Source organism: Staurois parvus, unplaced genomic scaffold, assembly GCF_062004578.1.
Source record: "Staurois parvus isolate SC_StPar_1 unplaced genomic scaffold, SC_StPar_1.0 ptg000420l, whole genome shotgun sequence".
NCBI classification, from domain to species: domain Eukaryota; kingdom Metazoa; phylum Chordata; class Amphibia; order Anura; family Ranidae; genus Staurois; species Staurois parvus.
The window spans coordinates 1,735,752-1,749,388 of record NW_028318216.1 but is presented as its reverse complement, the minus strand read 5'-3'; the positions used below and the strand labels follow the sequence as shown (position 1 = coordinate 1,749,388).

The window sequence follows — 13,637 nt, the reverse complement described above, 5'->3', positions numbered from 1 at the left end:
GGCCCAAAGCATAAAGTTTATTTAAAAAATTTTTTTCTTTTTATTTAATAAATGCATTTTTTTTTACCCGAGATGTCTACTAGACTCTGGTTTAGACAGATTTAAGTGAGTTATTCCTAAGAATTACAGGCCTACAATATAAAACGCTAAATTTCCATGCAAAATAATGGTACCGCTTTCAGCACCAAAAATCTTAAATAATCATCCCGCCAGGGAGGTTAACAACCAGCTACTGTGCGATAAATTACCGCACAAAAATATGTGGTAATTACCACAAGAACAATATTTTACCGCATGAGTTATTTACCGCAAAATTCTTAGTAAATTGCATTGCACATTTGTAAAAGATATTTATTTCATGCGTTATTTTACCACATTTATTCAGTCGCTATTTAATGCTTAGTGAATTGACCCCTATGTTTTCCTGCACTAGAAAAACACAGGTCACTGCAAGGGCATTAGAAAACAACTGTTTTTCTATGTGCCTTTTTCACATTGCATTTTTTTGGCTACTCACTGGACCTCATATGAAGGCTCTATGTACAGTCTGTTTCTATATGAAACAGCTGTGGTGCATAAAAATTAATGAAATGCAATTTTAACATTTCAGTAAGGTTGAAAAAAAATAAAAAAAAAAGCACAGTGCAATGTACTTAAATGTGCATTGCACCGCGTCTTCCTGGACCTCACACTAACAGGTGCCCACACATTAGAACCCTTCATTTTACCATGAGGGCCAGGGTGATCAGGCCATAAAAGGTGGGAGGACTGTTATCTGTACAGAAGGCTGTGATGTTGAATCTACATCATAGCATAAACATGAGACTTGGACCTCCATTGGAAGAAAATTATTTTGACCAGATCTCTGTCAATTTGAATTCATTACCCCTGCTATAGAATATTGAATACGTTCTTGTTACAAGAACTTGTTTTCCTAGGGAAGCTCATTACACAATCAATATTTTGGAACTCCAGATTGCTTTGGTTAACCCTTCAATGCTGGACCTATCGTCTGCAAGGGCGAACGTTCAACCAGTATTTAGTTGGACAATTCAAGTCAGTGGCTTACATCACCCATAAGTGAGAAAGCAGAGTTGCGGTTCAAAGGGAAGCAGATCTGATTCTGGCTTGGGCAGAACTTTGATTCAGCTCAGTCTGCCATGCACTTCTCGGGCATGAAAAGTTGACAGGCAAATTTCTTCAGCTGTCAGTGTCTGGACTCTAGTCTTTTCACCCAAGGTGTTTCAGGACCTATTTTGCAGGTGAGAACTTCCTGACTTCAAGATTCAACCACAAAGTAAGCAGGTTTGTCTCCAGATCCAGGGTTCCTCTAGTCCTCAGTGAATGCTCTGGTGACTTTGTGGGATCAGTTCATTCAGGTCTACATCTTCCCTTTAAAACACCCTCCTCTCCTACTCTGCACAATCGAGATGGAGGGCGTTCCAGTGATTCTCATCACACTGAACTGGCTCAGGAGGATGTGATACTCCGACCTCATTTTACCAGGCCAACGTTCATTCCCTAGCTGATGCTAACTTCAGTCATATGAGTCTTCTGGCAGCTCTGCTATCTGTTGATCATCTCTGATAACTTGTTGGTTCTCATGGGCCAGTTACCCCTTTGTATGCTGTGTTGCCCACTGCCCAGTTGAACTGTAATGTTTGTCCTGTGTCTCACAATGAAAAATTAAGAAAAAAGGATGTCCGACCTACTGTACAATCCTTTTCTTGAAATGCATTATGGGACATGGCTCCCTCTCTGTTTCTGAGACATAGCAGAGGGAGGGGTTATACTGGGCTGTCCTTATAACCTCTCGTTTGCCAGTGTCCATAAGGGAGCATAATTATATGTACCTAAATACTTCCCCTGTGTCCTGTAATGTAGTCTAAGGTAAAGATTTTACAGTAAGTCAGACATCCCATTTTCTTAATCATGCATTACAAGATCCCAGCAGTTTGGGCAGCAGGTAGACCCCAGGTTAGTTGTGGTGGTGGTGTTTTTTATTTATTTTTATCAATGTCCAGTCTTCCTGTTCATGTCCTGTTCATGTCTATATAACTTGGCGATAAAAGACATACTGTGTCTTTGAATGGACTCAAATAAGAGGATTTTATGATGAGTACAACATTTTTAATGACGTGTTAATAATACAGAGCTGCATTAACGTCTTTTTATTTGTTTGGAGTTCAGCTCTAATTGTGTATCCATGTGCCTTTGGTAATTTAAAGTATTTCTACAAAGTTCTAGACAATATACTAGTTTGATATATTTAATATACTTATTAAAAAGCATAGTTTACTCGATTTAAATACTCAATATTTTTTTTTAAATTCAGATTAATCCAGTAGTGCTAGATTAATAATCTGCCAATCCCTTCACTGGCTCCCTATTGCCCAGCGCTTCAAATTACTAACTCTGACCTACAAAGCCATTCACAATGCTGCCCCAAACTACCTAACTGACCTGATACCCAAATACCACCCTACCCATGCCCTTCACTCCTCACAGGACCTCCTACTCTCTAGCTCCCTGGTCTCCTCCTCCTCCCACGCCCGACTGTAGGACTTCTCCAGGACTTCCCCTATCCTCTGGAACTCCCTACCCCAATCCATCAGACTGTCACCTACCCTCTTCACCTTCAGGCGCACCCTGAAAACCCATCTCTTCAGGGAAGCCTACCCCACTCTCACCTAACAACCGATCTCCTCCACTCCTCCTACCACTCCATCCCCCACAGCCACTTCCTCCTGTACCACTTCCCCTCCCTCCTAGATTGTAAGCTCGAAAGAGCAGGGCCCTTGAACTCCTCGTGTATTGTATTGTTACTGTTTTGTCTCATGTTCTGTCCCCCTTGCTATTGTACAGCGTTGAGCAAACCCTTTGGCGCTATATAAATACTGTATAATAATAGTGAAAAAATGTTAAATCTAATTCTGATCATTATACGCTAATATGGTAGACAGCAGTGCTTCAGATTCTGAACATGGTGAGACATATTTCTAATAAAGGAAGCAATTTCTGCTCTTTTTTTTTTTTTTTTTTTTTTTATCACGTGAGGTAGATCTAAAATATATAAAACGAAACCAGGAGGATTCATTACTTTCTACCTGTCACTATGTACTGTTCTAAACCCAGTGAGAAATCCAGGAGAAACATGACATAACCTGGGAAATCTTTCCCTATGTTTGCGATTTCTATTCTCTACAGATGCCACTGGAAATCACCAGAAGTTTTGTCCAGAACAGAGATGGAACATACGATCTGTTTAAATGCCCTAAAGTCGAAGTGGAAAATATTGCGGAAACCTATGGGCGATTAGAGAAGCAGCCCATCCGACCACTGGAACTGAAAACCTTCCTGAAAGTCGGTCAGTATGTTATCATTAAACTGACACATTTTAAAGTGGAATTAAAACCAAAAAAGTAATATATTGTAGCTTACTTATTAGATGTGTCAGTTATTGTGTGTTTTATTTTTTTTTTTTTTCTCTCTCTGCTTTCCCCTGGTGCTCTGGCCAGTAACACACCTGTATTATACAAAAACCACTCTGGATGAGTGACCACAGATTTGGACAGCAGCATTGTCAGTGTGGGGGGATGGGAGTGTTAGAAGTACTAGTAAATTTAAATACACTAATTGAAGCTGAACGGCAGCCAATACTTTATAGGTAGCTACAGCAAACAGTTTTTTTTTCCATTTGGGATAAAGTTTTTACAGAAAAGCTGATCATTTTAAGCACTCCCGCCAGTGTTAAATGGTTTCTCATCTCTAACTGCAAGAGAGCTTTTCTGTTGGAAAAAAAAAGCTACAGACTTCTAGCTGGACCACCACATGAAAATAGAAGAAAGCAAGCTTAACAAAGGAAACTAATAGAGCCATCACATTTAAGAATTGATAAGCTGCTGTTTTCTTTTGGGTTTAATACTGCTTTAAGAATAATTTTTGTTTAGGATTATTGCTGATCCGGGCATGTTAAAATGCACCTGATGTGGCCAAAGATAATAGTAGTGCTGAGGACCAGGCATATTGTGGTGTCTTCTAGTGCCAGTCATCGTGTACATCCCTGTGAAGCTGTGTTGTATCCTAGGCTGACATTTTTTCCAAGCTCTGCCTCCTGTAAGTGTTGATTCTTAGCCCTGCTGTATACTTAGTTGCACTTTTTTTTTTTTCTTCTATGGCTGTAGGATGTCCTGTGTGTTTGAGGGGTGGAGAGATTGAGGAGCCAGGCCAAGGCATAAGTTGAAGATAATATATATGTGACTTTTCTATGAACAAATAAAATAAAATAACACCAGCACAAAACATCAAACCAAAAAAATCAAAATAAAAAATATGTCCAAAATCCCACCGTGTCCAAAAACAATTCAAAATATAAAATCAAAAAATCCAAATTTAACCAAAATTAAAAGCTTAAGCTTTTTCTTCTTCTTTCATCACCAAAACCTTCTTAATACATGCAAATCCTGATGTTCATACACCTCAAAAAAAGGAAAAAAAAAACTCGACATAGTGTCATACCTTAAATGATCTAAAACACACGTGCCACTCACTGTGCAGCATGCAAAATATTAAATAAATGTGTATACTCTAAACGAGTGTCTAAACACATACAAATAAGTGAATGTCAATAAGAGTGAAAACACATTCACATAGAATATGAAATGCAATGTGTGAAAACCACTCCACAAATAACACTGCCAGTGTATAACACCACACTATATATATATATATATATATAAACAGTGATGGCCAAAAACCCAGACCACCGCTCTCCAACTCTTATATGGATGGGTAATTACCCTATAGCAGAAACAGCAGGGCAATATACCACTCTGGGTTACTTTCTCCTCACATCGATTTTCTCCAAAGACTAGGGCCACTTCCTCCACTTTCCTCCAGAAAACCAGTCACAGTATAAAAGATATTCTTCTTTATTGGTAACTCACATAAAAACACGTGACGTCAGACGCATCGACGTTGACCGGAAGTGCGATCGCGGCCATCTTGGAAGTGGGAACATGCGGTTAATGTTTCCCTGAACCTGTCCATGTGTGTACTTCTTGTGAGGAGGAGCTGTTACCACTGGAATTTTTTTATGTGAGTTACCAATAAAGAAGAATATCTTTTATACTGTGACTGGTTTTCTGGAGGAAAGTGGAGGAAGTGGCCCTAGTCTTTGGAGAAAATCGATGTGAGGAGAAAGTAACCCAGAGTGGTATATTGCCCTGCTGTTTCTGCTATAGGGTAATTACCCATCCATATAAGAGTTGGAGAGTGGTGGTCTGGGTTTTTGGCTATCACTGTTTTATTTATATATATATATATATATATATATATATATATATATATATATATATATATATATATATATATATATATATATATATATGTATGTATATATGTGTGGTGTTATACACTGGCAGTGTTATTTGTGGAGTGGTTTTCACACATTGCATTTCATATTCTATGTGAATGTGTTTTCACTCTTATTGACATTTCACTCTTATTGACATTCACTTATTTGTATGTGTTTAGACACTCGTTTTAGAGTATACACATTTATTTAATATTTTGCATGCTGCACAGTGAGTGGCACGTGTGTTTTATATCATTTAAGGTATGACACTGTCGAGTTTTTTTTTTTCCTTTTTTTGAGGTGTATGAACATCAGGATTTGCGGGTATTAAGAAGGTTTTGGTGATGAAAGAAGAAGAAAAAGTTTAAGCTTTTAATTTTGGTTAAATTTGGATTTTTTGATTTTATATTTTGAATTGTTTTTGGACACGGTGGGATTTTGGACATATTTTTTATTTTGATTTTTTTGGTTTGATGTTTTGTGCTGGTGTTTTATTTTATTTATTTTATTTGTTCATAGAAAAGTCACATATATATTGTCTAGCTGGCCTTCAAGGGTGAAGGTAGATCACTTTTCTGGGATATTATAGGGTTAAGTGTTATATAGAATCATAAGTTGAAGATGTTTCTATATTTGGAAGTAATAACCGGGCGTACTCTTATTGTCCTGTCATTAACCATTTTCACTGTTGGACTCCGATATAAAATGCCGTTGCATAACATGCATGCATCTGTAAAAATGTACCTCGCCAAAGTCACCTTTTTAATGCTTTTTTTATTTCAGGTAACACTTCCCCAGACCAGAAGGAGCCAACTCCATTCACCATTGAGTGGATCCCAGATATCCTGCCTCTCTCCAAAATTGGCGAGCTTCGCATCAAATTTGAATATGGCCACCATCGAAATGGACCCTTGCCAGATATCCATGCACCCCAGTCCCACACTTTGGAACACACACTAGAGATCACACCACTCACCACTATCACCTTTGATTGATTCTTAATGTCATGTCTGACAAAGTCAGCAGTGGACTAAATTCAAAGGACCCAGACAGACACCATCATGCTAATCCAATCACTTAACTGCTAGAGGATGGCTATATTATATTGGAGAGAAACTTTTGGATTGCAATGTCTCTTGTGAAGTAATTCCCAAAACCTTTTTTTTTTTTTTTTTTTGCTGCTATGTTATACAGTATTTTGTTTGTGTCGATCTATGTAAAAGAAGTCTCTGTCCTACCTAGACAGCCTGCATCGCATTTAAAAAAAAAAAAAAAAAAAAAAAGACAGCAATGGATGTTAAAGTGGTCAATTTGGATGCTTTGAACAGTGGCTTTCATCATATGTTGTAAAACATTTGAAAGATCTGGATGAGAGCGCGTTTCTCTACATTTAACAATGTTTTTCTTCATTTTACGTGGCTGACCTTCCATTTCTCCGCTAGTACGTCTACATTGACAGTAGTGGGCGACTCTTACTGGACTGTATTAAGTAATTAGATTGGGACCACGTCATTGAGACTGAGGATGATCGGTCAATATCCTTTTATTACAAGAGATGACCTTAATGGTTGCTTTACACAGTGTGATCCTTTTTTGTATATAATTCTTAATTATACTCTTAGTCTCTCTAGCCTGCCACCCACCATCCTTTTAAAAAAAAAAAAAATATATGCTTTTATCATATCTTGTAAGTAACTGTAGTATATTATGTTGATAGAGTGGCTATAACCATTAGCTTAATTGGATAAAAATTAATATAGCCCCATGAAGATTCTGAACATTTTTAATCAAATAAATGTGTCAAGAGAACCATGATCAATGCTCTGCATCATGTAGGTACCATTTAAAATGTATGTCAGGGCAAAATAAAAAAATAAAAAAAAATGTTCTGTATATCTCTGCCATGCATGCATGTTTCCTTATGTTTTATCCTCAAAAATGCTTCAAGTGCATCTGCCAGAATTTCAGTGTGCTCCTACCTTCTTGTATGAATACAGAACACAGTGCCTTTTCTACTCTGAAATAACGAGCAGCGTTGTTAGCCCTGCTTGCTGGACTACAGAACTCTGCATAGTCCCCTACCCTTTTGTCCCTTTCCACATGTGCTTTAATTTCTTTGCCATAAATACTTTGCTGCTGCCTTGACTTCCAAGAGCCTGCTTATAAGCGGTTTGTAGGGAAGGGGATCTTGGGAGATGTAGTTCTGGGGGTGAATCTACATCAGTAGGAGCTGCCCCTGCAAAATATTTACAACTCTGCATGGTGATGTCACAGAGGGTAATATAAGCAACTGGAACAAGGAAAAAAGAAAACAAAATCCTGGGGTTAAGTAAGGATTAAAGGTGAACTTAGGTCAGCCCTATACAAATCCTTCAACAAAGTACAAGATTTCCCAATCACAATGTTGCTATGTGTATATTTGTTGAATGACAAGGTTATTTACATTTTGTCTTTGAGAGACATGTATTTCCTCATATCAGTGCCAAAATTACTTGTGAGCTAATATGGTGAAATTCAAAAAGTGTTATCTACAAATAGGTTCTCTAGCACCCTACACCAACTCATAAATAGTGTTAATAACTCTATATATTCAAACAATAGTGCAGCGCTCCCTTGCTGAATAATTAGTGTACTAAACATTATATATAAATAAATTGGTGTACCAAAAAAATATTTTTAAATTAATAAATCCTAAACTTGTGATTATGAATCCAAAAATACTCTATATAATTAACCTAAATATATGCAAGTCTATAAATGACCAAAACAATATAATTATCCAATCCTATAAAACAAAAACAATATATCCCATCAACAGGTGTCCAAAATGATATTTAAATGAATAGTTCTCCAATAATAATATATGGATTTGTTCCAACCCATAGGACAGCTTCAGGATAATTGTTCCTCTATTATGCGCTTACCTCCTTATTTGCCTACTTATTATAGGCTGAAATAGCTGTTTGTCCTATAGGGACAGATGCAAATACTGCTGCTCCTGAACTCCTTCCCAGATGGTTCCACACTGCAATTTACTAATTATCCACCTGATGCCTCTCCAGTGTGTAGTTTCTTATGGTGGTATAAGGATGGATGGATGGATTTCCCCTTCTCGCCTCCAGGGGTCTATTCCTCCTTGTATCCCCTCCAGGTCTCCACATACATGATACCAAAAGAAAAGCAAAAGATAGTGCCTTATCCTTTAAAAACCTTTATTTATATAGCCAGTAATCCCACTCACATATTTGACAAATAAAATGCGCCTGATCAAACTTTGTGTGTGCTCAGCACAAATCTCGTACTCGCCGTGACAAGCTGACTTAGCGTGATGACGTCAGAGCCCCTCCCCTACGCGTTACGCCACCGGTCACGTGGCTTCATCAGGGGGAATTGATTCACACACAAAGTTTGATAAGGCGCATTTTATTTGTCAGATATGTGAGTGGGATTACTGGCTATATAAATAAAGGTTTTTAATTTTATTATATATCATTTTTAGTACACTAATTATTCAGCAACGGAGCGCTGCACTATTGTTTGAATATATAATGTATTTCCTCATAGTTTTCACAGTATCTTCTAGTATATTTATTACACATGATATCTCTTATAATATTTTTCCCCATTGCTATATATTTTGACCATGTTTATGTTCGACTCCCATCACCCATATTGTTTCTGGTCATATTATTGCTCAAGTTCTGAATGAGCTTCCTCCCTATGTAATCCTAATCTAGTTTTAGAGGGCAGAAAGGAGGGTGGCTGATACTTGGAAAAAGAACAGTTCTGCCCTTTTGACAGTTTGATAAATGAGAACTAAATATTCTTGTGATGACCTCTGCTTATAGAAAGAGGTTCCTGCATTGCATCAGCCCTTTTGAACCCCTCTGAAGGGGTCACTGCTTGAACCTCATCCTACAAGCATTTATTACAGGTAGCACTATCAATTTGCATATATATTGCACATTCCCATCAATCCCTGCCCTCAAGAGCTTACAATCTAAGATCCCTAACTCATATTTATACATGCACATACTGGGGCCAATTTTTTGTTGGTTATGTCTCCAGCCCAATGGGCGTCCACATATCTAATCAGTTTTGGGTTTGACGATGCTGGAAGTCGCAGCTTCATCTGATTTTGTTCCCTTTAGGTACTGCATTACCCTCTTTACTGGATTCCAGTCGCGTTGACACGGCGTTGCGACTTTCCTGCAAAGTATTCCCACTGCTACGGCGATGTCTGGTCTTGTCACGGTGGCAATGTATAGCAATTTTCCGATTGCCTTGCGGTAATAATCATTGTTGGGTAACAGGTTTTCTGTTCCATTGATTTTTGGATAATCTGGTTCCATTGGTGTTTTTCGCTTCCTTTGCATCTTGCATATGAAACTGTTCTAACATTTCTGTAATTTTCTGACTTTGGTTAAGAAGATAGCTTCCATCCTCTTCCCGCTCTATTTGAACTCCTAGGTAGGGAGTAATGTTCCCCAACTCTTTAATTTCAAAATTTTGTTTCAGTTTGTGAACTATTTGGTCATTGTCCCCTTCTTGTTCAAAACACGTCAAGATGTCATCGACGTGTATTAGGATGTATGTCCATTTGTTCTCTTGATTCTTTGAATACAGACATGGATCTGCTTTTACTTTTTAAGAACCCTTCCTTTCTTAGTATTTTGTTCACTTTTTCATTCCATGCTCTCGCCGCTTGCTTGAGCCCATAGATGCTCTTTTGCAGTTTGCATACAAGGTTCTTTTCTTTCTCAAATCCTGGTGGCTGTTCCATGTACAGATCCTCCTTGATGTCTCCATACAAAAAGGCAGTTTTGACGTCTAGGTGCTTTACTTGCATTCCCTTTCCAGCAGCAATACTAAGGAGTGTTCTTATGGTGGAATGTTTCACAACTGGAGCAAATGTCTCATCGTAATCTTCTCCAAATTTCTGGGAGTATCCCTTGGCAACTAATCTTGCTTTGTATCTATAGATGTTTCCTTCTGCATCATATTTCACTTTAAAAGTCCATTTGCTTCCGATGGTTTTGCGACCAGGAGGGAGTTCTGTTAGTGACCAAGTTTTATTTTCTTGAAGTGATTTTATTTCTTCTTCAGCTGCTTTTCTCCACTGATCGGCTTCCCTTCTCGGCAAAGTTTCTATGTCTTCCCAGGATGTTGGCTCCTGTGTTTGATGTGTTTTAGCAGCGTATGATAATCTGCGGGGTGGTATCCCTTTTGTCATTCAAGAGGATCTTCTGATTTCTTGTTGTTCAGTGGGTTCTATTGGCTCATTGATTGTAAGTTCCACTTCTTGTTCTGGCTCTTGTCCTGCTTCGCATGGGTCAGTGTCTCTTGCCAATTCAGCGCGTAAATCCTCTCCACATTTTTCAAGAATTGTATTATCTGGTGCTTCACTTTCATCAAAATAAACACTGCGGCTTACTGTGACCTTGTTGGTGTGTGGACAAAGGATTCTATATCCTTTGTCCACACACATTTCATATGGTGTACTCTCAATAGCTTTTGTTGGGAGCCTGTTTTGTAGGTATGTTGCAGTCATTATTGCTTCTCCCCAGTATTTGTTAGGTAAGGCAGCGTCCGACATCACACATCTTGTCATTTCTACAAGAGTGCGATTTTTTTTTTTTTTTTTTTTTTTTTTTTTTTTTTTTTTTCTTCCCGATACGCCGTTTTGCTCAGGAGTGTATGGTACATTTGTTTGGTGCATAATACCTTGTTTCTTTAGGTATGATTCCATCTCTTTATTCATATATTCCCCTCCATTGTCAGTGTGTATTATTCCAGGTTTCCTTTAAAACTTGTTGCTTGTCATAGCTACAAACTCTTGAAGTTTTTCTAATGTCTCACTTTTGTGCTTCATTAGATACGTTATTGTGTACCTGGAATAATCGTCGATGAAAGTCAATAAATATCTGTTCCCGCCAGGTGTGATGGTTTTCATTGGTCCGCACACATCACTGTGTATCAGTTCCATGGGTTAAATGGTTTTACTCTGACTGGTCTGTGGAAGAGAGGTTCGGGTAGCCTTTGCTTTGATGCAACACGTGCACTTGCTGAGAGTGTGGCAAGGCAATATTTTCATGTCTTCTGATAGACCTCTCTTTCCAAAGTGCTTTTATAGCTTCTGGGTTTTGATGCCCCAATCTTCTATGCCACAGGTGGATGCACTTGTCATGTGGGTTATGAGTTGCCGCATTAGCCTTCTCACTTTCAGTGACTATTTTGTACAGATGTTCATTTAACCTTCCTCTTGCTAGAATTTTGCTTTCCATTTTGAATTGTGCATTCATTACCTCTGAACTGGACAGTGAGTCCATTGCTTGCAAGGGTTTTAACTGATAGGAGGCTTTCTTCTAGGCTTGGAACATATAGAACATTCTTTACAAGGATGCTCTGCTTGCCCCCTGATGGCGTTTTGCAGTTCAGAAATCCCTGACCTTTACCTTCCGCTGTAATACTTTTCCCATTTGCTAGGAAGACTTTATCTTTTGCACTAAAATCAATTTCTGTGAAGAATGTCTCGTCGCTTGTCATGTGACTTGTTGCCCCTGAATCAATGTACTGTTCTGAGTCACTTTAAAAAAAAAAAAAAAAAGTACCACTGCATGATGCACTTTCATTTTCTTTCATGACCGCATTAGCTCTTTCTCTTGTGGGTAGCTCCCGCTTTCGCTGCTCAGCTTTCCAGATTGAACAGTTCTTTTTCAGGTGACCGGCCTTTTTGCAGCGAAAACATACCCTGGTTTCTTTGCTTTGTCTTATGCCTTCATGCACCTTCAGAGCTGCCTCTGGTCTCTTGTTCTCTTCACTATGCAAATTTTCCTTTCTTCTGCTGTATTCATCAATTAATTTTCCCTTAACATATTCTAGCGTCAGTTCAGTTTCCGGTCTAGTTTCTAGAGCATTTATAAGGGCACTGTATGATTCTGGAAGGCTGCATAGCAGTAGTGCTACTACGTGATCGTCTTTCATTTCTTCACCTATTGCACCTAGCTGGTCCACAATTTCTAGCATAGTATTTACATGTTCACCCATTTCCTGCCCTTTTTCCAGCCTCATCTTATACAGTTTGCGCAGCAGATATAGTTTACTGTTTAGGTTTGCACGTTCATGCAGTTTTTGTAATGCAGTCCACATACATTTAGCTGTGTTTTCTTTCCTTATATGAATGAGTTGATCGTCCTCCACTAACAGGCTTATGACTGCTTTTGCTTGCCTGTTTTTTCTGTCCCATTCTTCCGGGTTGTCATTGGGTCTGTGTGTATCTAGTACCTGCCACAAGTCATCTTTGGATAACCGCATTTCAAGCCTAAACTTCCATAGCTGGTAGTTGGTATTGTTGAGCTTTGCTATTGTAAACTTCATATCTGAAGCACTTGCCATCTTTCAGTGAATTGGATACAGCTCTTGTTTCCTCACACAGGATTTGGTAGGATTGTAAATGCAGCACTTACTTGCTTGTAGTTTTCCTTTTTCCAGTGTCGAGCTGGGCCCATAACCTGTTGGTTATGTGTTAGAGAAGACACTAGTAGCTTGTGATGAGGCAGAACTTGGTTTACTTTTGTGGCTTAAGTTGCAAACATACAAAACATTTCAGCAAACTGTAACAGCAGACATCTTGGTTATAAAGAGAGAGAAGAGAAAAAGAACCAACAAGTTTTACAGATATGCACAACTGGTAAACTTAGTGTACAGTGCCATATATTGGTCAAGTGATATTAACACACAATACTGTATATAGTACATGCTGTTGCATCCCCACCATTGTTAGACAGGAGCCAATCAACCTACCAGCATGTCTGTTGAGGGTGGGAGGAACCCCATTCACAGGGAGAACATGCAAATGTCCGTGTCGTGGCTGGGACTTGAACCAGCGACCCTAGAGCTTCCAAGCAGAAGTGCTAACCACTTCGTTACCAAGCTGCCTGATTCAGGAGTAACTCTACTTCTTGCAATCACACAGTCACTTCACTGCTGATAATGTAGAAATTCTATTGCTGCACATAACAGGTCTCAAAAGTACAGGTAGACTTTTAGTTTAAACATAGCGAAAATGTTTGCCTGTTATGTGTCCAACTTGTAAGTAAAAGCTCCAGGTGTCATTCACACTCATTTTAAGATACTTTGGCAATATAACGGAAAATTGTTATCAGATGCTTACTGTAATTTTCCTTTCCTGGCTTATGCTCCTGTCAGCACACAACCGACTAACTCCTCCGTTGGAACCCATAGGACCACCTTTTTCCTAGCTAAATTAAAGGCAGCCCCC

General features: G+C 38.7%; 1 protein-coding gene across 3 annotated transcripts in view; it reads left to right on the top strand.

Moving 5' to 3' along the window:
• Positions 1-7,251, top strand: part of CUNH2orf42 (chromosome unknown C2orf42 homolog) — a 49,763-nt gene extending 42,512 nt beyond the window's left edge. For all 3 annotated transcript variants that reach the window (XM_089687180.1, XM_089687181.1, XM_089687182.1), the window contains exons 8-9: positions 3,208-3,367; positions 6,140-7,251. In XM_089687180.1, coding sequence (XP_089543306.1) covers positions 3,208-3,367; positions 6,140-6,351 — 372 coding nt within the window. In that variant the 3' untranslated portion in view covers positions 6,352-7,251. The remainder of the gene's footprint in view (positions 1-3,207; positions 3,368-6,139) is intronic.
• The last annotated feature ends 6,386 nt before the right edge of the window (positions 7,252-13,637 follow it).